Consider the following 25,566-nt stretch of genomic DNA (forward strand, 5'->3'; position numbering starts at 1 on the left):
CAGCTCCAGGTAAGGTCATAATTAAGGCAGTTAAGCCAATAATTAGTTCAGTTGGGTCATGATGTGAACTGGAAAAGCTGCAGACACAGCAGCCCTCCAGGATTGGGCTTGTCAAGGATTCTGCGACACAATTGCTGGAAAATGTGCACGCCCACTGAACTTGTTTGTGAAAACCTCATTTTCAGGGCTACTGGCAGGTTTTTTATTTGCCCTTTTCAATTTCAAGAAATAAACTTTTTCTTTGACCTTCAGCAGTTTCTTTAGTGATTGTTGGAAAACAAAACTGTCAGGTACAAATATTAAACCTTTAAAGGATCACTTAAATAAAAAAGGGAGAATATTAAATATGAAAAGAGATAATATTAACCACGTTCAAACATCAATAAAAAGGGAGAATATGATAAAACATCCAGACAGTTTGCATGTTTAGAAATAGCTCAATTAAAAAAAATATATTTTTTGAATATTTGAAATATTCAAAAAAGTCACATGGGTGTTCATTTTTGTTAACATAGATACATGTTGTATATAAGGCTTAAATATATTACCTTTCATAAAGTAGTTCCCCTAATTTAAGCCCTTGCACCCCTTCTCTTTAGATGTTACCCCTATGATTCTCTAGAAAATTTAGAAATGAATCCCATATCTCCCTGAATTCCCCCATTTTTGATTTTAGGAGATAAATTATCTTTTCCAATGCATGGCATGAAGTCATCCCCTTCAGCCATTGTGACGCACAATGACTTTCTTCCTGTCTCCAAACACAAGCTATAACTCATTTTGCTTCAAAAATGCAGATGGTTACCAATAAACACTCCTTTTTATTCATCCTAATCTCTTCTAGGTGTATATTAAGAATGGTTCAGGTGGGTAGCTGTGTCTGCATTTGTAGTCTGCAAAGGAACAAGTAATAGGTTTATTCCATGCTGAAAAGAGAAGAGAGAAAACAATGTTTTGGCTGTGAAGCCTTCTTCAGGTGTCTGACATTTTGACTGAAATAAAACGGACATTTTAATTATATTGATTTTCCCTATCATTGATATGGGCAGTTTGGTCCACCTATTTATTGACTCTATTACAGATTCTATTAAAGGATTATCATTTGCTGGGATGTTTGTTGACCACTGGGGTAATCTTAATGCCTAAATAAGTAAAACCCTCCTACTTCTCTCATAAGAACATTAAAGCTGATTTATTGTTATTTATCTTATACCCTGAAACAATCCCATATGTTTTAATCAAAATATAGGTGAGGGTATGGAATAATTTAATTGGAAAGAAATAAAATTGTCATCACCGTGTAATGCTATCCAATGTTCTACATTACCTATATTTCCACCATTAATGTTGGTATGTTTACAAATAGCCATGGCCAATGGTTCAATGGCCAGTGTAAACAACAAAGGCGACAAAGGACATCTTTGTCGTGTTCCTCTGCTTAGATTAAAAGGGGTGGATATCAAACCATTGGTTAGAATGTCAGCGGATTGGTTAGCATAAATGGCTTTAATCCTTTTCCTATCCCCATTCTGGATAGAACCTCAAACAGATACTGATGTTCGATCCGATCAAACGCTTTCTCTGTGTCTAATGATAATATTGCATTGTCAGGCTCCCCTTTCTTTTCATATACAAAGTTGAGTACCCTTCTAATATTGTGGAATGCTTGCCTATCTCTTAACAAATCCACTTTAAATCACTATGAACTAATTGAGGCAAAAGAGTCTAGTCTTTTTGCCAAAACTTTGCACTAAATCTTTGGCATTATTGATCAGCGAAATGGATCTGTATGACCCTCGTTCTAATGGTGAATGGGTTTTAGTAACAACATAATTAATGTACGATTTAAAGGAGGTAGAGTCCAATTTTATGTGACTCCTGATAAATGTCCATAAGAGGCTGAATTAGCTTACTTTTAAATATTTTATAGATTTCAATAGGGATGCTACTGGGCCCTGGTGTCTTTCCTCCATGTTGAGAATGGCTTCAGACACCTTATCAACCTTTAAGTTATCCTCTAAAACTGTGACTAAATCCTCCTCTAGTTGAGGAAACTCCAGAGTATCTAAAAAGTCTGACTGCTGGGGCTGGTAGGCCTCTGAATATTCTGAACTATATAGCGTCTCGTAATAACATCTAAATGCATTATTTATCTCTGTTGGATCAACCGTAAGATTTTCCTCTTCAGACTGAATTGCATTTATTGCTCTCTGATTGTTTCTGTTTGATGCGCCACGCCAGTAATTTGCCAGCTCTTTCTCCCTGTTTGTAATAACTTTGTTTCAGTCACAGTAAACTTTCTGTTGCCTGATTTGTTGATAATTTATTATAGAGGGCTTTTACTTTATTCAATTCAGAAATTAATTCAAAGGAGCTAGTTGACAATATTTTGCCTTCTTGTTCTTTTATTCTGTTCTCTAATCTTTTCATTTTGAGTTGGGAGGCTTTAAATTCAGAGCTTGTATAGCTAATCATTTGACCTTTAAGAAATGCTTTAAAATCTTCCCCATCTCGCACAAGCTGAAGTTTGAGTTGTATTTACCTCCAAAAAGAAATCTATTTGTGCTGAAATTTTAAAAAGTCTGGATCTTTCAATCAAGTTGTCTGAAAACGCCACCTAGGAGGTCCTCTGAGAGAGTTTGAACATAGCTAATTAAACACATGCATGGTCTGAAATGATTATTGCATAACCATTTTGCATAACATTTTGTAATTTTAGGCAATAATTCTACAAATTTCAAGAAAGTCTATACTCAAAGTTTGAAAAGTGTCTGAATAAGAGAAAGCCTTAACTTTAGGGTTTCTAAATCTCCAAATGTCAAATAGGTTAAAATCTTTTGTATAATGCTGTAGCTCTTTCCTTGTTTGCTGATGAGAAAGTCTCAATTCCAGTCGACCTATCTGTTTCAGGGCAGAGAGTACAGTTAAGATAAAATGACCTTGCAGTTAGGTCAGTATCATGAATAAATTTCTGTAAAAATTTGTTCCATAAACGTTTAGTAAATTAAGTTTAACAGAAAGTAGTTCACACTGGATAATGACATACCTCCCTGAACGGTCACATATTGTATCTTTTATTTGTAGAGAGATTGATTTGTGTATAAGAATAATGACTCATCTTGTCTAAGAGTTACACCAGGCAAAAAACACCTGTCCCAGCCATCTCTTATATACTCTATATCCTCAGACATTAAATGGGTTTCCTGGAGAAAAACTTTTTTAGATTTTAATTCTTATTCTATTCATTACTTGCTTTAACTTAAGTTTAAGCCTTTAAAATTCAATGATGTAAACGGTATTTCAAAAGGCACCACCATTGCAGCACCATTAATTTATTGATTAGAATTGTGCCATCTGTGTTATGCTCACTGCCGATAATAGTAATCCTACTTTTTAAGATGTATTCACATTCAGAACAAAGAACAAGATAAACCTTTCAAAAACCCTTAAAGAAAAACACAGTCAAAAAGAAAAAACATTGGAACATCAGGAGAAAAAAAACACTTCAACAATCGAGTTACCCGTCGCTTCCCCCCTACCTTCCATCCCTTTCCAGCAAGACCAGGCTATGGAGCCTGTTTGGTCCTTGTTCTTAAGGAACAGTTTTAACAATCCGGGCTGGACCCCTATAAATTACATTTACTAAAAATGAAACAGATCAATAATTTAGTGCAATATCTTAATGAAAACCAGTTCAACACCAGTCATCTTGAACATTACATAAAAATAAAAAGAATTTTAAAATATACAGCATTATAAACTTAACAAGAAATCAAATACTGTAGTCAGTCCGACTGAACTGAGATCAACAACAACAAACCTTTCTTTCAATAGCTAAGCACTGTACAATGCAACACATTGAAAGGCTAGAAAAGAAACTACAAAGCCAAAGTCATCTGTCACTTCCTGATTTTCATTTTTAAACTTCTAACGAATTTCTGTGCGTCTGATGGGCTATCAAAGGTGCTGTGTTTTTTCTTGTATCTCACACAAAATATTGCAGGGTAGATAATTCCGTATCTGAGACCAGGGATATCAAGAGCCCAAAGTTCCTTCTTTACCGTGTCAAACCTCATCCGTTTTTGGTGAAGCTCTGCTGAAATGTTCAGGAAGAACGTTATTTGTTGATTTTCAACCATTATTGTTCCTTTGTCTCTTGCTGTTTTCATGACCCGAACCTTGTCGCCGTAGTAAAAAATTATTATAACAGCTCTTGGGAAGGACCTTGACAGGTCCAGGGGGGCATAAAAGACAGTCATCCAGCATCTCAGGAAGCCACTTTTGTAGAAAAGCACACATCTTTAGCCTCTTTCTTTTTTCAGGTAGGCATACAAGTTGCAGGTTCGATTGGCGAAAAAATTTTGAAAGCATTTTTATAACCTGTTTATGTGATTATTGACATTATTATACAGAATTAGTCAATTGAATTACATTTATTTTTATATAGCACCTTTCACAACAAGGTTGTCCCAAGGTGCTTAACAGTGCAAGTGACCATACATTTTATGAATACAGAACAGAAAATACCAGAAGACAACAGATGAGATTAGTCCTCACGTAAACAAAATTATAAAGAAATTGTTTCCATGGTAAATTTCTAAACCTATGGTTTAATTTTACCTTGACATGTTTTTTAACAAAGCATATTTACACTTCAGATTTCATTTTTGAGTATAATTAAAACTATTCATAGAAATATACATGGGGGCATATATATGTGTGTGTTTCAGATCTTTCTTTTTCTTTTTCAGGGAACTGCTTTTAAACAACAACCTGTTGCGGGTTCTACCTTTTGAGCTGGGAAAACTATTTCAGTTACAGACACTGGGGTTGAAAGGTATGGTGCAACTGACAAGCCTTCTCAGCTCACTAAAGTGACAATCTTCAATTTATTGCTTCACTAGCCTGAATGACAGTCACCCAACCTGTTTTAGCAATGCTATTTAAGTGTCAATTAGTTACTGGCATTATCAATGTTTTTTTATGGTATTAATAGCTTTCTTTGATTTACACTCTTTCCTTTGTCACCACACAACTGAATGTGCTAAAACTTGTTTCATGCTTCCATTTGTCTTCTGCTTAAAATAGCAGTGTGAACTGTCTGATGTACTTTTATTTTTCCTCAGGAAACCCACTTGCACAAGAAATCTTGAATCTCTACCAGGAACCAGACGGGACACGAAGGCTACTGAATTACTTGCTTGATAACTTGGCTGGCACTGCCAAAAGAAGTAAGTTGGAGTCGTTTGGAGCCAATTGTGTGTGCTCTTCTGAAATAAACCCCACTTTTAACTGCAAAACCTCTTCTCTTCAGTTCCAACAGAGCAGCCCCCTTCAAGGTCATGGATTGTGCTGCAGGAACCAGACCGGACACGACCGTCAGGTGGGAGAGGCACCACTCTGATAGGGCTGACTGTGGGTGGGCTGTATTCCAGCATTCAGTTCTGTTCTTTATGTCCACTCCTGTTCCTTGCTAAACATATTTTCCTAGCCAAGCTGCATCAGCAGGTGGTGTCAATGGTCTATAAGGAGATTACTGCTGTCCAGTAAGTAGAATTAAACATAGCTTTTTTTCCCTACATAAACAAGTGAGAAACTAGATCTAGTAAAATAAATCTTAAATTAGCTTTTTTTCCAGTATTTTTCATGCCCCACACACAAAAACCCTGATCATTTTTATTTTACAGCCAAATAGTTTTTTCTTTAAATTCAAGCCTTTTCAATTTTTTTTTTACTTTACTGCCTTTCATACATAAAGCATTAGCAGGTAGATGGTACACAGTGTTGAGATACGAATATTTATATTTGTCTCTTCCTAAACCAGAAATTGAAAAGTATGTTCTTTTAAAGTTGTGAAACAGACTAACAGTATTTGGATCAAACAGGACATAGATTGAGAGTAAATGCAGATTTTAATCTGGAAATATTTGCAGTACATCCTTGTTTGCTTGTGCTCTGTAATATTCCTTATTGGGATATGTTTACCATCCATGAGTAGAGTGGGAGTGGTTTGTACTAGAAAAATCAAATTACAAATTGGGAAATTTAAAATGTTAGAATGAGGATCTTTTAATTCATTCTATATTATTGGTTGGCTTCTGCCACCATGAATGACTGATTGTTCCAGATTTGAATGTGTAAATTTTATTTGGATTTTGTTTTTTCCTCCTTGCAGCTCTGTTTTCTGTTATGTGCTACAATGTACTCTGTGATAAGTATGCTACTCGACAGTTATATGGCTACTGTCCATCATGGGCTTTAAACTGGGAGTACAGGAAGAAATCAATCATGCAGGAGATCCTAAGTTGCAATGCAGACATCATTAGTCTTCAGGTAAAAAAACAACCTAACATTTTCTAGATAGCTTTATACAGTGGTCATACTAAGTTAGATTTAATGACGCTATGGGATTTGGTGACTAACTGAAACCTTATATTGTTGAGATGGTCCTTCCTAAATCTGTCAAACAATGAGTAGTTCATCCAGTGTTACCAATTATTTATACAACATGTGCAGTTACTTAATGGCGTATGCATACAGAGAAAACAGAAAATATTCTTGAACTTTATATAGTCCTGCATGCATAAGAATCAGGTTATATTACTTTTTTGAGCAACCTTAAGTCTTTTGCAAGGCAGTGTAAGTACCAGTAAGTCTAGTATTTCTAAAACTTGCCTGAGCACAGGTATAAGCAGCTTATGTTCAAATTACACAGTGAAGTAGATAGTATTTGCTTTACCTTTGTAACCTTTGGTCCCCTCTATGTAGGAGGTAGAAACAGAGCAGTACTACAACTTCTTTCTGGTGGAGCTGAAAGAACAGGGCTATGATGGCTTCTTCAGTCCCAAATCCCGAGCCAGGACAATGTCTGAGTCAGACAGGAAGCATGTGGATGGATGTGCAATATTCTTCAAAACAGAAAAGTAGGTGGTGCTTCAATCGCAATCCTGACAAACATGCAAAATGAAACTCTGCTTTAACTGAGTGTTTTTTGTCATAGCCTGCAGTCTTCTCTGAAATCTCACTGTTCATAGACCTGAACTGTACAATGAAACTAATTGTGCGGATTATATGAAGTGCAATGTAAATTTTCACTTTTATATTTCTGAAGGAGAGCTTCTTAGCTGTATAGTCCTTAAAAAAGTAAGTCACACTCAACAATGAGCTTTAAAATCTCTGAAATATACAGTAACCAGCAGTGTCAGTTTAAAAATATGCCATTTTACAATTACTTTCCCTTGAATAGCTTGAATAGTTCCATGCTTTCTGTAACTTAGGGGACATAAGCGGCTTGCTTCAGAAATTCTAGCACACAGTGTATTTGTCCTGCAGTGCTATTAGAGGTTTTCAGCCTGTAATCTTTAAGGTTCATCAGTGCGAATATTAGCCTTATGTTCTTGCAAAGCTTTAAAATTAACTGATGGTACACTCTGTATACTGATCAACATTTTAATGGCATGGTTCAATCAACACCCAATCTACTGTCAAAGTCAAAAGCTAGTTGTAGCTAGTAGGAAGTACATCTGAGATACCTTCTGTGCACCAGGTTACAATCGTCAGAACAACCGGTAACTCACACACACTGATTCAATACACAAGATACATTTATTTATTGTGCACCAAACATATATATCAGGCTGCCTGGATACAGGTGGCAAATCTTACTGTGAGGGTTACCAAAATTGCAAGGTATATAATAACGAAGAGATTCAAACACAAAGAGATACACAACAGAGAATATACTTTGGTATACTGTTCGGCTATACCATATCGTTAATCAGTCTCATTAACCACTGCTACACTATACTCGAAAGTACATACTACTCGTGAATTAAATTGATAACTTGTGTTGAGGTAACAATTAAATTCTCAATTTGCAATGTAGGATATTGGGTTTACTTATCCACTGTATATGGATTTGGATTTCCCGGCACGGGCACCAAAACCAGCTGGCAGGCTCTGTTGCAAGCTCTGTCGCAGCGGTTGAGCAATAGGCGTTGTCCCGTAATCCTCTTGCTACCAGCCAACTAGTCCAGGTGCAGCTCGGAGTAGGACAGAGGGGGGAATCTACGGTGTGCAGTGCAGTCGGTTCTCCCAGGGGTCTACTAGCAGTCCGGCTGACTAGTAGAAAGTCTATATGCACAGAGGGTCACTTACGGGTCTGCGCAAGTCACTCTTTAGTTTAAAAGCTTACTCTGTGCCTTACAGGTTTAGCTTGGTCCAAAAACACACAGTTGAATTTAACCAGCTAGCCATGGCCAACTCGGAAGGATCGGAAGCCATGCTGAACAGAGTGATGACCAAGGACAACATCGGGGTAGCTGTACTGTTGGAGCTGCGCAAAGAGATGATTGAAATGTCCTGTAAGTTGTTCACCCTTGGAACCGTTATATCATCTTCATTCTTTTGTTATGTATTTTTTATTCTCTCCTGTGTTGATCTGTAATTTGAACTGCTCATTCACCATGCTGTTTAACCAGTAATCATATTTACCAGAAATGAACATACACAGGCTAGTCTTGTTTTTTCATAGGGTAAAATGTCTATGTGTTGGGTGTTCTAGACAAGTCTGTTCATCAGTCATGCATATAAATCCAGTGTGCTAGACTTGATTTCATATCACATTATGCGGAGACAGATATTTTTAGTTTTTTTTAATGGATTTAATGGTCATCATGCAGTTGCATGATGGAAGGGGGGAACTTGAATTCTGCAGGCAATATTTAGTCCCTACTGGGATAATAGAGTGTCTTCTCATCAATTCAGCTGGGAAGCCCCTTCATGGCATGGAGAAGCAGCTCATCCTAGTTGCCAATGCGCACATGCACTGGGACCCTGAATACTCTGACGTCAAGCTGGTACAGACCATGATGTTCCTGTCTGAGGTCAAGAACATCATTGACAAGGCCACCCGAAGTCTCAAGTTATCCTCTGTGTCGGGGGAAACCAACGCCATCCCCCTTGTCCTGTGTGCTGATCTGAACTCCTTGCCAGATTCAGGTGAGTGCTTGTAGTTGTGGTGGCCTAAAGAAAAGTATATTTTTGTGCATTTTAAAAATGACAAAAGTTTTTAAAAGGATTTAAATTCTGCCAAGAATTTAATTTGTAAATGTAATTGATGTGCATGTGAATTTGAGTTTGTGAATCTTGACAAAGGATTGTTCAAGATGGAAATGGGTTAACCTGTTGCATTAATTACCCCCCTTAAACTGAACAAGGTAGATGTTTGAAAAGCACTCACCTTAAGCTTTTTGATTAAGTTTTCTAAGCCTTTGGCTCTGGTCTATTTTTAACATGAAAGGCCTTTATTTCCAGAGCCTGCTTTTGATTTAAAGCAGCCAGGTTAGTGGTTGTGGGTCTGCTATTACTTAATGTTTACAGTATTAGGTTATGGATTTGTCATGCCTAAAAATAAGGTCTATTCTTACATTGTTGCAAAACGGAGACTTCTATTTTTTGGTCTCAGGAAATGGTTAATAGCTCTGTGATGTAAGTATAGAATTACTGCATTTTTAGTTAGAATGTTACAGTGAGATGTATTGAGTTTGCTGTATGCAAATTTTAAAACCTTCTTTTTGTTCCTTGGCTCTTTGAAAACAAATATGTTTTTAATATTTAACTCCAGGCTTACACAAATTATTCAAACCACTGCTAGTGGTTACAAAATTAATTAAATTTAAATTGCGGTAATTAAAAGACCTGCTGTTCCCTTTAGTTTATTCATACATGTTATTGTGATTATGATATTGTCAATTAGATTGAAACAAATTCATGATTTGTCCATATAGAGGGAGATGTTTATTTTGCATGGTGTGTATGTTCCTTTAACAACCAGCAAACAGTAAAGTTTCTAAAGTCCTTTTGATACTTGGGACTTGTTGCATAGTAGTCCTATGTAGATAGTGGGAAACATGAATGTATTTAAGCTATCATGTAATTTGTAATTCATTATGTTGTGGAAATGTGAAATATGCAGATATGTGATTTAATTGAGATTAGGTAGCACAGTTTGTTTTAAAGCTTTATTGAAAAAGCATTAAATTTCATGCTGCAGTTACAATGTGTTATCTATTAAAAGGTTAACACCTTTATAGGAGTTAAAATCTAGAACTTGATATTTTGGGAGGATTGAGTGTATACAGAAGCTGATCAGTTCCTTAAAGCTCAGCATCCTGTTGTGCACTGTGTGGAGTTGGTTACACAGCCATGACCTCTATCCTATTCAGCTCCCTCTTTATTATCCACATATATTATTTCCTAAAATGCTAGGTTATCATTTGTGCAAACAGTTTCTTGATATACAAGATTTATGCATCTTATTTACAATTCAAAGTATAGTTATTAATTGGTTTGTATGTGTGAAAGTTTATAGGTTCACAACCTGCTCTTGAAAGTCCTGCCTTCAGGTGACTTAAATAATTATTCATACCTTTGGCATAAACAGTGTCCATGACATTGAGAATATGGAGATTTACTGGCACTAGTTTGCGTTTTCCTTCGTTTGGTATTCTGCAGTGTGGTTAAAGCACTGCCCTTTAAGAAATCCCGTTTGTAGCTCTGTGCTGACCCCAGCTGTGTGTTCCCAGGTGTGGTGGAGTACCTGAGTACGGGAGGGGTTGACTGCACACACAAGGACTTCAAAGAGCTGCGCTACAGTGACAGCCTCACCAACTTCAACTGCAACGGCAAGAACGGCACGTCCAACGGGCGGATAACTCACGGCTTCAAGCTCAAGAGTGCCTACGAGAATGGCCTGATGCCTTACACGAACTACACGTTTGACTTCAAGGTGCGATCACGCTTCGAAATATTGGATGTGCTTTCTCTTGTCTTACGGCATTTAAAGCCCTTGAGCTATGAGATAAGTTTGGTTATAAAACTGCTGTTAAATCATTAAGTAGTTTAATGCATAAACCTCTATGGTTATGAGTTTAAATATGCCAGCCACCTTCCTTTATTACTTAGCCTTTTTTAACCTTTCTTATTTCAATAATATGCAGCTGTGTGCCTTCATGTGCACATTCATGCCTGTTGACCCAGAAGCAGTTTCCACAATGTTTCAGATGTTTTAGACAGAAATGAAAAAGTAGCTCAGAAGACACAAGTGAAAGGTTCATTCCATGCTGAAAAGAAAGGAAACAACGTTTTGGCTGTAGAGCCTGCTTCCTACTTGAACTACTGCTCAAAAGACATTCTTACTTTTACAGGAAGAAATGAAAGAAAGATGCAGGGAGGCATTGTTACAAAGGAAACTGCTTTGTTTCAGACATTTCAGCATGGGGAGAGCTTGGATCTTGGGTGTAAGCAGCAGTACTCATTTGATCACACAGGTGTCCTGTAACTTTTTTTTTTTTACAGGGGGTGATCGATTACATCTTCTACTCCAAGCCTCAGCTCAACGTACTCGGCATCCTAGGCCCTCTTGATCCTCACTGGCTCATTGAGAACAATATCAGCGGATGCCCACACCCGCACATCCCTTCAGACCACTTCTCCCTTTTTGCACAACTGGAGCTCGTGTTGCCCTACCCACCCCCTGTCAATGGGATCCACCTGCCTGGCAGGAGGTAGTTGCTAAGCCAGCTGAGGGCACACCTTCCCTCGAACTATCTTGTAAACAAAATGTAAAATCAAACGTATAGAGGAGTGAGGTATGGCCAACAGGGATTTTTTTCTCCTAATTGTTTTCACGAATTTTAAGTCAATCTTATTACTAAGTTCTTTCCAGGCAAAATTATGAACCCCTTTATGCTTTGTATACTGTCAGAATGGACCTTTTTTTGTAAACACCTTCCTTTGGTATTTGGATTTTTTAACCTTGATTATTATATGCCTTTAAATGTGCGCATTCATGCCTATAGAAGTACACAGGGTTTACACAATGTACTGCCTCTGTTTTAGAGAAAACATTAAATGGTGAAATCCTGCATTGTATAGGATTAATGTTAAAATTCATATATGAGATAGAATGATATCCATTGCTGTGAGAAACGTAACATCAAGTTAAACATTGTCTCACATATTGAAGCCATTATTAATTTGTGTCGGGCTACACTGGGCAAAGTAAGTGCCATTGATTGTGGATTATTTTGTCTTTATTATACTTGGGGTTATTATTTCACATCATTTCATTATTTCCCCTTAACAATATCATCTGCGGTGCATGCTCAGTAACTGGTGACCAAAGTTAAGACCAAGACATCTGATATCTAAAGACATGTTTTCACAGATTCAGCAATGCCAGAGTCTGCTCTCTAGGTGCTAGAAAAATTGCCTTTCTACAGAAATGGTGCAGTTTTTATCAAAGAAAAATACATTAGTGAATTCTGGAAGTATGTATTGGCTCTTGAAACACTGTTTAAACTTTTGCTGTTTTCATGTCAAAATTGAGCAATCAGAACAGTAAAACGTCTGGTGTGTTGTATTCTGCCTGTTAAAATAGTGCTTGAATATGGGGATGTAAACAGCTACACTTAGCCCAGCAGCAAACATGTTATTACTGTTAAATTAAAGCAGCTTTAAAAGTATTGCACTTTGATCACAAGAATGAATTTAGTGATGGATGACTTGCTGAAAGTAAGAAGAATTTCAGAACTGTGTAGTCATTTTAAGAGCAGATGTACCTTTCTGGCATCTAGCAGGTGGTTATAAAGTTGGTCATTTTTAATTTCTCAAAGTACTGCATAGCTCCTGTTGCTTGCAGTTAAATTGTTTAAAGGATATTTATACAAATGGACTTAAGTTTGTGGGTGATTACAGCTACATTTGTGTTGAACCCTATTAAATTAACAGTGACTAATGATTTTACAGTAATATTACCCTTGTGTTGTAATTTAAGTCAAGAAAGTGACCTACTTCGTTGTCACCTGCTTTTGTATGTGTGTGATTGTACTTTTATAGGCATCTGCGCACACAGGGATCTGTAGCACTGTCTTTGAGGCCAGTCGTAACCTTCTAAGGCCATTCTTTCCATACTTCACTCCAAGGTTTTTTTCAGAGAAGTGTTTGTATAAAATAGAATTTGGATTTAGCCTTTAATGATTGTATATGAACCACAAAAGACCTGATTTATGGCATTTTTGTACTTTAAAAATCAATTTGGAAAACAATGATTGTATTGTAAACTAAGGCTAAATTTTTATCTGTTTTGCGTGTTATTAAAAGAAGAAAAAACCAGCTTGTAAAGAAAGATGTTATAACAGGTTTTCTCTGCTAATATTTGCACTGTTCTGGGTTAAATTTCTGTATGTACCATGTTTTTTATTTGTATTTTGAGAACATTGCTTATTTTAAACTTCAAGACTCCACTTATAAAGCAGTTTGAGCCTTATTTCTAGTACTAGAATGCTTTTTTCAGTATCAGTTAGATGGAACTCATCTCTTTTCAGTTCTGATCATTCAATTCAGAATTAAAAGACAGGAAAGAAGGCAGTCTTAAATGTCCCGTGCCGTTTAACAGTCATCTGTACTCTTGGAGCAATATTCTAAGACTCTCGGGAAGATCCTCGTCATAATTTGACGGATCCCCTAAACCGAAGGAAAAACCTAAAACATCACATTCATTTCTCTGTCATGGATATACATCATGCTATGGGAGGGAAGTAGTCTTGAGACCCCATTCCCACATAAAAAAAAATCATTGTGCCTCATCAGTTGTGTTCTCAAACAGCACTGCCTGTGCAAGCAGGGAAAACCTGAACAGCATCTTTTAATTTTTTAAAATACTGTTAACAGTTGTGAAGATTTTATGAAGTTTTTTTTGTATTAGCTGTGGCATTTTTTTTCTTCTTGTCCTCTCTTTTCATGGAGTAATGAATTCCATAGTAATCAGGTTAAGTACGGCAAATGGAGATTTTGTAACTGCCGAAACCTTAGAACTGCTTCTGTCTCTTTGCACAGTGCTTGGATCTTCTGTTTTTTGTTTTTGTATTTATACACCAAGGAAATTTCATGCTATACCTTTGGAAACTTGCAGCCTGGTCTTTAAAAGCATCCTTCCTTGGTTGTATTTTAAACTTCAATTTGAAACGGTATGAAGAGCAACATTTCAAACTTGGAAAACCTATTAAATGATTTATTTAATGAAACAGGGACCGAACCATGCTTTTCTGTAGAGCTAGACCAGTGCTATAATTTAATCTTTTCATTGATAGTGCCATCTATTGCGTATTACCATAAAGCCAAGTGTAGAGTTATTATAAATTTAGTTACTGTACCCTTTTTTGATCTTTTTTAAAAAGTAAGACACTTTCATGTCTAGCTTGATGTAGTATGTCATATGAGCCACACATATAGCCTGGTCTAGCTTGAGTTTCATCTGCTGGCAGGGAACCATGCAGGGTATGGTGGTACTGTTAAGATCTGGAAAGTCCTAAATTGACAACATAGTTTAATTAGCAGATGTGACATGCTGCACTGAAGAAATGTTTTTCTTTTTTTTAAAAAAGCAAGCAATTGACAAGCACTTAATGTAGATCGATAGTGCAGCTACTCCTTAAAATTGAATCTTATCACCCTTTTTTAAAAGAAAAATGTGCAAGTGTAAATTTTAACATTTTTTACAAAGAACGTTTGATCTGTAGTCCTTGTCTGGGACCTGCTCTTTTTTTGCTTTTATTTGAGCAAATAGCAAACATGTCCAGTTTATAATTAGTACCTTGAAATACTGGTAGTATTGTAGTAGATTTAAAAAAGTAGTTTTTTGTAAAGTGTGAATAAAAGGTGTTATCTCATGTTTCCTTTCTTAAAAACAAATTGTGTTGTTAATGTGTATCATGACAAATATTCAATAGTATTATGATTGGTTGGTAACTTTTTTCTTTTACCCATTGTCATCTTTTTTTATTATCCAAAACTCAAACCAATTTTTTTCTTTCAAAGTGTTAGCAAGCTGAATTCTTAGTGTTTTTGGCTTCTAACTTGGATCAGAATCACTTCTTACCTTGAGGGCATGATTTTGCGTTGTGCCCTCTTTTTTTAAAACAAGAAGAAAAGAAGTTTTCAGCGTCACCAAATGGGAATCCCAGACTCATATCTTTAGCTTATTTTAGACGTCACATAGCGCAGGCTAGCACAGTTGTGAAAATAAGTGGGCCAGGTAGACCCGCTGATCAGTGGTTGATGCTTCAGTAGAAAGAGCCCTTTGCAAAGTGGTGTTAACGTGTACGTTTAAACACATGCCAGCAGTGTCCTTAGGACAGAGGTGATATTGTAATGTGAGTCTACTATTGCACCCTCTCGTTATATATGTTATTGTGCTTCTAGTGGTGAGTTAAGTTTAAATCGTGTTCTCTGCTATTTAAATAACTGAATATGCCTAGAGGCACCTTTCTCTTGTGCAATGGTGCATTTGGAATAAGGCCTTAGGACAGGGAGGGGGTGGGGGAATAGAGTGAGGGGTTAAGGGTAACCCTGAACTTAAGCCCTAAACTTGAGTAATGATCAGCAGATGGTGCACATGCACTTCTACTTTAACTTGCATTCATTGTATTGACCCTTTTTTTTTAAAAAAAAACTTTTGCACTCTGATCAGTTACTGAAAGCACTATCTCAATATTTTGTTGTAGAACAATCTCCCACTTGATTAATTTGCATCCATCCTGTGATATGTTTTGGGGATTGTAGTTATGATCACACTTAGGACAGTAGAATGGTAGGGAGAACAAGTACTTTCCCTTTGTTAAAATTTTGAAAACACTTCCTTGTTTGGTAAACAGCTTGCAATATTTAGAACAATCATCTTTCAATTTTAGATGATAGGAAATTTCTGAAATTTGGCAATAATGGTTGCTCATTTGACTTTGATTTGTTGTCTTGGTTTTTTTTTTGTTGCTAGCCTCGGATGTTCCTGACCCATTTGGCAGAAATGCTCAATTCCACCTGCTTTGCTGATTCATTTGACCACCCCTACTTCCCTGTTCTATCCACAAGTTTGTGATTCCTGCTGTTTCCACCTCCTTTTTGCCAGTAGTGTTAGTCGTTCAATGATCAGGATTGCCTATCTTTAGCCGACAGATGAGTACATATATATAATGTTCCACTATGTAATGCACTGGACCAACTCTTGTTTACCATTCGTGGAATACCAGCAAAACACTTGCACAAAGTTTAAAAAGAATGTTACGTTAAAAAAAACAAAGGCAGCTGTTTTTAAATAAATATTAGGAACTGTAAGGGGCCTAATGGTAAACAAGGGATTTTCAATTTACTGTTATCCTTAACAGTTTTCTTGGTTATCTTTGAACTAGTTTTATGTTTATAACAGGGTCAGCTTGTTTCCTTTACACCTATGTATTTTCCTACTTATGGTTGAAAATAAATTCTATATCTGTTTCAGCTTTTGTGTAGTGTACAAGTTTTTGCTATGAGATCTGGGAATCTGGCATTCAGCATGGTTAAGAGAAAACCTGTTCACAATGGCAATTGCTTCCCAAATTTTCATAGACAGGGGTGGATGCTATATTACATTATATAAATACATTTTCTTTTTGAAGGTTTCAAATTCTTCAAACTTGACATTTAAAACGGCTTATCTGTAGATTTTGAAAACATCTGGAAACAAAGGGGGATTCATGTCTCTGTAGCACTCGGTAAGTACAATATTGTCTTTAATGGGCAGAAATCTTTATATCTGAACTGAAGTGTTAATGTGGTTCAGAACCACCTGAAGCCAATGTTTATGCAGCTCTATATTGGAATGGTCGATGAAATTCAGCACAAAGGACATTTTGGTTTTGGACTCTTTTAACCCAGAGTAGAATAAAGGCATATTCCCTGTTGGTGACATTTTTATGAACGTTTTCAATTTAATATCTTGTAAAATCTGGTGAAAGATACATTTTGGTGATTTATTGTACAGTGTTATCTACTGCTACAGCATAATTAATAACATTACAGGCAATCAAGATATTGGTAGCAGCAGCATATCACCCTGCAACTCGCAACTGGCAACGCACTGAAGCTAAGCAGGTGTGAGCCTGGTCAGTACCTGGATGGAGACCTGAGGTTGCTGCTGGAAGGTGTTAGGGGGGGCACGCTCACCCTGTGGTGTATGTGGGTCCTTATACCCCAGTATAGTGATGCGGATGCTATACTGTAAAAGGGTGCCATCCTTTGGATAAGATGTAAAACTGAGCTACTGTCTCTCTTTGGTCATTAAAACTCCCAGGGCGTTTCTTGAAAAGAGTAGGGGTGTAACCCTGGTGTATTGGCCAAATTTCCCATTGGCCCTTACCAATCATGGCCTCCTAATAATTCCCATCAATGAATTGGTTTCATTTCTCTGTTCTCCTCCCCACTAATAGCTGATGTGTGGTGAGTGTTCTGGCGCACTATGGCTGGAGTGAGTGGAGTGTCCAGAAAGGCACTACATAAATGTAATAATTATTATATTTGGTCAGACAATCTGCAATAAAGCTTGTTACCTCTAATCAGTTTCCTATTGATAAAAGATGCACTGATTTATGAAAATCGCCCAATGGGAAATTGAGAGAAGTTGGCATTTGTATATATATTTTAAATGGTCTTCAAAAGTTAGAGTAATGTGAAATACTTTTTTAGCCATGGCAAAATATTTACTAGAGCTCACTGATACAACTTACATATTTTTTGTACAATTCTTTTATTCAATGCAAAACACAATATTTAATAGAACAATATCAATAAAGATGATAATTGCATTAGGATCACAAGGAAGGGGTTAGGATTTAGGGCCAATCAAAGAGCACATGTTAATGTTATAGCCACTTACAGCCTTTAGAGGGCAGCAGTTGACCAAGGATAGAAATGTCAAAGTATGTTTATTCTTGGGTATGTGCAAGTTACCTTGTTCCTTTTACCAGGAATAAAGGACATAAAGCTGAAGAAATAAGACACAAGATCTTTAAATGAAGATTCTTTTATAAAGTGTTATCCAACAAAAGGTTACTTGCATATCATCTAGCAAAGACCTGAGAATGTGTGATGGAACCCTGCTATTAAGACATACAAACCAATAAAGTGCTCTGTTGTTAAATTGGTAATTATCAAAGAAACAAAATAAGATATGAAGGATTTTAATACACATCAAAATATGTAGCATTTCTGGTGAAAACCAGCTAAAAACTTGCCAGTGTATGTTAGCCTCACCTTGTACATCATGCAGACAATTGAATCAAAGATTCAAACAAAGAGTTTTCAAAGTTCTTCCGCTGATGTGTTGTTTCAGACTGTATGGTTATTTCCTAAACACAGAAATACATTGTCACAGGATTAAGGTAATTGTACATTTCTAAAATTGAGTTCTTGAAGATTCAAAAATAGAAAATAGAACGTCCAAGAAAACAGCATCTGGAATGAAAGAAATATTATTAATTTTTGAGGGTTGACTACGCTTAGCTTCTGTGGTTCGTCCTTCAGTGGATCCTTCCTTAGGCTTATTGAACCCATCAGACAATCCAATTGAAATGAGACCACAGATCTCATTTCAACAAAACTGCCTTTTGTAGTTCTAAATAAGGCCACTAGATGGTAACATACAAATGCTAGAAAGAGCCCTGCAGTTGCAAAATAACAGAAACTTTAGGGATGCTTGTAAGAGCTCCCCAGTGTCCACGAACTTCAGAGAAACCAAAATGATCTGAAAATAGGGAGCAGATAACACCCCAATGTAATCACTTTCACAATTCCATTTTTGTCCAACATGTCACATCTATGGTCTTATGAATACATGCATGAATATGTCAAAAAATGAATTTTATTTAGTTAGAACAAATTCCAAGGTACTAGACAGACAATTCAGTGACAAAGCCTCCACTCAGAGCTCAGGGACAGTCTACATTCTGTACGACATATAATACAGTGTGTGGTGTTCAGGCTATTCCGTTAGCTTGTTCGATGCTTCTTGGGATGGAGTGGATTGGGGGATCTTGAGTTCACAGCTGTGGGGAGCTATGAGAAGAAATATTACCATTGAGAATGCAGTAGTGTGAATGACAGGCACTTAAGCTTCTGTTTCCAGCACTATATATATTATCGACTTTGCGAGTTGTGCTTACATCTCCTAACAGATGGGTGTTTCGTCAAATAGACCAGCCCGTCAAATTTAAAGTTAGAGGCAAGTGGAATTTCTGCCTAAACTCAGGGCTAGCATGCTCGGCTTGTTTGTAAATTAATTTATTTGCGGTTGTCAGCAACAAGAATTAACACTTTTTTTGAATCAGTGAATTTCTGCCAGTGCATTATATCCAAAAGGCTGAACATAATTGAATAACAGGATCCATGAAAACAAATTGTTTCATACAAATAAAGATGTGATAGTTGGATGGACAGCCACAAAATTACTACAGACTTTCTGCTGTATCTCAAAAAGGTTTCCAAATTAGCAAGTGGAAGGCACATAAAGCAATAACCATAGGATTAAACCAGTAGTTCATTTTTGCAGCAGTTGTGATGAAATCTAAAATCAAACACATCATTATTTTGTTTAAAGGTTTCATTCAAATGATACATAATGAATAGAAAGCAAAAGTCTGTATTCTCACCATCATAAATCAGAAACAGGAGTCTCCATTCCCAACAGAATAGACTGACATCCATTTTCAGCAATAACATAATTATTAAATCTGTTGAGGTTAGTAAAGCCATATACAGGACAAATACCACATTTGTTAATGTATTATATTCCAAGATTTTACATTATTATATTTTTGTTAAATATAATCCCATTAAGCTCTACAAGTCTCAATTGGGAATGTTACCTGTTATGTTAATCTCAGAATTTGCATGAGTACATAAGGCATATGGGAAAATCAACCAAACATCTATGGAAATGTCTGTAGCACTGCACACACAAATATTGGTAGCTCATGTCTGATCCATCTGGTGCTCCTGGAATCTTTAAGACAACATGATGGTACCTTACTAGTTGAATTGTCCCCAGTTAAGTGTTCTGACTGCTTCAACCCATAATCGATTATAAGAAAGTTATGATGAAAATCTGAGAGGAAGGTAAACTCGCACTTCTGCTCATCTTTGCATATACTGTAAGTCTTACATCCAGGATTTCTTTTCACTTCTCTCTTGCACAATCTGTCCCCTGCCTTGTCATCTACACCCTTGCTGAAAACTCCCTAGCTTAGTCCTTGCAATTGGCAGGAGTAAACTGAGGGGGTTTTTGGGTAGATAACTGAGCCTCAATTAGGCTGCCATTCCCTTTAAAATACTTTATACATATACATATGAATTGCATTCATTAAGATCTAACGAATCTACTGAACAGGTATTTATTTGGAGTACTTTTGGAGCATTGTCTGTTTGTATATTGGCATTGATGGACTGTGACTAAGACTGCACAAGCAGAAGAGCACAAATGCAATACAAACTATTGCCACATAGAGTTGCATCACCCCTCTAATCAATACTGATTCTGTTGTACTGTAGATACTGTGAGGTTCAATGTGTGTAGAGGAATCAGAGTCATGCAGAGTCCTCAAGACTCCTGGAAAACTACCAGTGATCTGGGTTTATTCCCAATCAGTGGATCCAAATTGGAAGAGTAAAAAAACTCAGCAACAAATTATTATAATAGTCAACAAATATTTTTAGAATGCTTAATATGTTCTGCTTTAAATATTTTTTAGAAATTATTTTATTAAGACTTTAAATACACTATACATTTTTTGTATGGTTCATAATTGTTTTACAGCTCAGGTAGTTTCTGATGGTAAGTCATCCATAAAGAAATTGATTTACATAATAGTGGCTGTTTGACTTTGTCTTCTAGGTCACAAGCCACTGCCTGATGAGCCTCACAGAGTTAGCAGAGGGTGATGGGAAGGAGAAACGTCTGCCAGCCTTCCCTTCCCTGCACATCACTTGGGAAAGCAATGCTGAAACTGTGAATTCTCCATGGAGGCCTGACACTTCTTCTAAACAATTAACCACCCAGGCCGATTTTTGCATCAAATGCCCTTGATTTTCAAATGCACAGAGCCACCTGTCTCAATACTCATGCCAGTATTTAGTTTATTTACCTAAAACAGACCAGAATTCACTTGATTTTGTTTAATAAAAAAATTGATGTTTCTCCTCATACTGTATCTAAAATATTTACTTTGTTTACATACACATTCATCAGGCATTTAAACGTATATGCACACTAAACATTTCAAGTTTTCTTAGTATCAAATCTTTTTTTTTTTTTTTATAAGCAGGCATCTCCATTCACTTTTACCTGATGAAGGCTCACTTCCCAAGCTGGGCAAAACCACATTTTATAATGTTACAATATAGGGTCTACCACTAAAAACAGACCTTCACCACTTTTTTACAATATTGTGTTTTCAGTTTTTTTTGCAAATGGCAATTCTTAAAAGTAGCCTTGGTATTTTTAATTTACTTGGATGAGTAAATACCCTTTGAGGTTTTGCTCTAGTATATTTAACGAGGTCACATTTCACCTCAATCCACTCTGTTGTGTGCACATGACCAGCTCAGATGCTCTCACTACTGCAGAGTGCGTTCAGACAGCACTCAGTACTTTGTGTTTACGTGGCAGTGAGAGGCAGTCCATAAAGCACAAGCAGATGTACGATATTCACTTCTCGCCAGGTCACAGACACCCGCCCCCGCCCCCTCCAGAATGCTTTGTGAACCACAACACTGCAATCACACTTGGAGGTGGAGGTAATCTCTGGCAGTAATTTGCATCTGTGTTTAGGATAATTAACTGTCTGGTTTGTTTAGCTCACTGGATACTAGTTAAAATGAAAAACCTTTTTGGAATCCAACAAAATTCTCTGAAACAGTCATTTCACTTAAACAGTATTTAACTGGAATACTTTTTTTACAGGTTTGCAAAAGCCAAGAAAATACAGATGTCAGTCAAACACGTTTCACTCTCAGTCCTCAACTCCTTTAAAACCTTGTGAAGTTATAGGCTCTCAACTTTGACTTAGTGGCAGTCTTTGATGGCTCAACAGGACATTAAAGCACACATACAAAAAATACCTCTTGGGATGTTTCTTGGCTTTGATAGGCAGTTTTAAGTTCAGATTTTTTGCTCTGTGTCCCTCTGTGTGTGTTTCAAGAGATGACAAGAGCGCTGTATTAAAACACCCCAAATTCAGTCACAAGATTATACAACACAAAAATGCAATCTTTGATGAAAAAGTTGTTGTGTCTGAAATAAAAAAACTCCCTTTTGAGTACAGACTAGTAGTCGTTCAGGTGGGTAGCTGCATCAGCATGCGTAGGCTCCAAAGGAACAAGTAATAGGTTTATTCCATGCTGAAAAAAGAAGAAAGAAAACAACGTTTCAGCCATGGAGCTTTCTTCTGGTGTGAGAAAGACAAGGCAATAAGCAAAGGTAATGTAGCAGGAGAACAAAGGCTGGGAGAGAGGAGGGGCGAGAAGTGGGAGCAAGGGACAGATTGAGAGGCCAATCAAGAGGTGTGAGGTCAGAATAGGTGTAGAAAAGTGTGAAATGAAACCTCCAATGAATGGAGGAAATTAGTCTGTCGTTAAGAGAAGGGGGAAGGTGTGATCCTAGCTGCAGGATAATTTTGGTTTCTGTAGTCTTTCTGATGTATGAGTTCTGAAAACAATATTGTTCTCAAAGACGGAAAGATAAGAGTGGTCTTGGCCGTCAGAGGTGAAATTAGAAACAATGGGCTTGGAGAGATCTTTAATCTTCACAGCCCTAACATGTACTCTGAAGCGGTCTTCGAGCTGATTTGCAAGGGATTTGCAACAGTTTGCTACTACTAGTTTAGTTTGCAAACTACCATAAAAATATTGTTTTCCACTTTGACAGGGCAATAGCTCTAAACAACTTTCCATTTAACCCAACAGAACACATATGACAGTACTGAAAATTAAGTTTTGCTGTTGCTAAGAAATAAGTAGGGCAGCAGAGTTGTTCAGTGGTAAGCATTGCTGCCTCACAGTGCAAGGCCCTCGGTTCAATTCCTGGGGTGCTATCCGCATGGAGTTTGTATGTTCTCATGTTTGTGTGGTTTTCCTCCTGGTGCTCCAGTTTCATCCCACAGTCCAAAGGCATAGTCTTAGGTTAATTGGCTCATTGGAAAATAATTGGTTCTGGTGTGATTTGTGATTGTGTCCGTGTCTGTGTGTGCCCTGTGATGGGCTGGCAGCCCATCATGGGAGTACTCCACTTTGGGGGCGGTGTGGTGGCTCTGGGGCTAAGGATCTGTGCTTTTGGCTGGAAGGTTGCCGGTTTATATCCTGCGGCCGGCAGAGGAATTCTACTCCATTGGGCCCCTGAGCAAGCCCCAACTGCTCCACGGGCACCATATAAATGGCGACCCTGAGCTCTGACCCCAAGCTTTTCTCCCTGTCTGTGTGTCTCATGGAGAGCAAGTTGGAGTATACGAAAAGACAAATTCCGAATACAAGAAATTGTATATGGCCAATAAAGTGATCTTATCTATCTTATCTTTTTGCCTGTTGCTGGCTGAGATAGGCTCCAGCTCCTCTGTGACCCTAAACTGGATAAAGTGGTTAGAAATGGATGGATGGAAGAAGTACTTATATTAGATACATGAAAATAGAAGTGCTGAGTAGTATTTAGTCTTTAGTTAGTGACAGTCTACCCATACAGATAAAATGTAATAACGGACCCATTGCCATGCTATAGAAGGCATAGTATTGTAAAACACAATTTAGTAATCATAAAATCATAATGGAATAAAGAGATGTGTCTTAAAGCATTGTAAAAACTGTAGATAAATGCTCATAAATAGATTCATAAATAGCTGTTCTGTTTCTTTTTGTATATAAGTATATTACAATATGGCAGCAGTCAGATTTTTTGTGTAGAAACTATCATTGTCAAATATCAAGGAAAATATTTTCCTTCGATTTTTCTTTGTACTGAAAAATTCTTAATGTGTTTTATTTTTTTTTAAATGATCTAGTAGAATATTAGCTGTCATTGCTGCCTTCATCACAGCTCCAGAGTAAAATCTAGACATTTTCAGCAGTTTATTCTGATTGAGTAAGTACTTATTTGGCAGAGAAATCTTGAAGTTTTAAATTTATTTAAATTTAAGTTAGCTGGAAATTGTACTCTATTTTTATAATGTTTTTTTCCTTATAGGGTTATTTTGTTAAACGTAATAAATACAGTATTCTGAAACCTAAATGAGAGTATTCAGTGCTGTTGTGCTCATTCTTTGGACAATTAGAACGTATTTCTGACTGGGTTGCAAGCCTTTGTGAAAGAGCCCCTTGTTTTGTCTCATTTAACAAACAGTATCTTTCAAATCCAGACTGAGTGGATTCCAGGCTTTTCACAATTTATCCTCTTTAGAGGGCTTCATTTGTACTCCTTCCTACTCTAGGCCTGGTATCAAATCATACACTTTAGTGATTTATGACATCTCTCAACAGAGAATCGATGCCACCGAGACCGAGCATCCAAAAAATGTTCTTCACTTAAAACTTCACCCTCTGAGGGAACATTATAGATTTTTAAGAGGGTATATTGTTTCATATCTGATTTGGGGGGGGGGGGGGGGATGGATCATCTTAAAGAATAAGTAATAAAATGACTGAATGCTGACTGAATGTTTGTTTAGGGTTACGTAATACAAGATCCGTAAGGACTTTCATATTTATGCAGGATGTAGAGGGAAATACATTAGGGGTGAAATTGTGAAATGTAATAATGTGAAATGATTACAGCAACTGCTATTAAGATTAAGTGGTGTTTCATTTGAAATCTGTGTGATTTGCATTCCATCTCATCAAGCAGCAGGTACAAGGGCGGTTACAACAGGACACCAGTCCATCACAGGACAGACAGACAATTGGAAGGACAAAAGCTTTTCAGTTTAATGTCCATGGAATACAATCCTTAAAGTCCCTTTGTTTCACCAAACAAAAAGTATTATATTTTATCTCAATGTTTGTGTAAGTAGTATTTACGTTTACTTAGAAGAATACTACACTAAATTTGAATTCATGAGAAAAGTTAAAATTGTCTCAATATCTTGACGATTTTGAAAATATAGCCTTTTTCAGAAGGTAATGTAATGTATATTTTCTCTATACTTCTGCAAGCAAATTATTTCAATAAGAAACAGATGCATGTACCTTGGAAGCCATTAATAACATAACTGTACCAGAAGAACCACTCTGCACTTTTCTTCTTTCTTAACTTTCATGGATATCTATTTTTTATTTTCCCCAAGGAAATAAAATAGTACACTTTGTAGAGTGGTGTTCAATGCTAGACGAAGTGAACACATACTCCATACAGAACAGGTCTATACACAGTGACAGCTTACGTGACAAGCACAGAAATCTGACTGCTAGGAATGGCGACTGAAATGAAGCTGGTGTGTGCTTTCTGGTTCCCTAGCTGGGTGCCTCATTCTCTTTACTGCTTCTTGAATCAGGTACTGTAAGAAACATTTTGGAATATATTGAGTTATTTTAAGTATGCTTTGATATAGTTAATAAAACACAGATATTTTTTAAATCCCCAACCTGCAGGAGGTTCGTTGAACTGAAAAGCCTAACAAGAAGCTTAAGAAAAATCATCAGAAAGGCCCATTAAAGCTA

At 36.9% G+C, this 25,566-nt stretch overlaps 1 protein-coding gene across 1 annotated transcript in view; it reads left to right on the top strand.

The window, feature by feature from the left end:
* The window catches only part of cnot6a (CCR4-NOT transcription complex, subunit 6a), a 32,465-nt gene extending 16,130 nt beyond the window's left edge, over nucleotides 1–16,335 (top strand). Inside the window, exons 4-12 of the mRNA XM_006631772.3 lie at nucleotides 4,752–4,837; nucleotides 5,127–5,231; nucleotides 5,315–5,383; nucleotides 6,176–6,333; nucleotides 6,769–6,923; nucleotides 8,209–8,363; nucleotides 8,767–9,000; nucleotides 10,587–10,789; nucleotides 11,359–16,335. Of these exons, the coding sequence (XP_006631835.1) occupies nucleotides 4,752–4,837; nucleotides 5,127–5,231; nucleotides 5,315–5,383; nucleotides 6,176–6,333; nucleotides 6,769–6,923; nucleotides 8,209–8,363; nucleotides 8,767–9,000; nucleotides 10,587–10,789; nucleotides 11,359–11,571 (1,378 nt within the window). The 3' untranslated portion in view covers nucleotides 11,572–16,335. The remainder of the gene's footprint in view (nucleotides 1–4,751; nucleotides 4,838–5,126; nucleotides 5,232–5,314; nucleotides 5,384–6,175; nucleotides 6,334–6,768; nucleotides 6,924–8,208; nucleotides 8,364–8,766; nucleotides 9,001–10,586; nucleotides 10,790–11,358) is intronic.
* The last annotated feature ends 9,231 nt before the right edge of the window (nucleotides 16,336–25,566 follow it).

This window comes from Lepisosteus oculatus, chromosome 11 (assembly GCF_040954835.1).
Source record: "Lepisosteus oculatus isolate fLepOcu1 chromosome 11, fLepOcu1.hap2, whole genome shotgun sequence".
Classification (NCBI taxonomy): domain Eukaryota; kingdom Metazoa; phylum Chordata; class Actinopteri; order Semionotiformes; family Lepisosteidae; genus Lepisosteus; species Lepisosteus oculatus.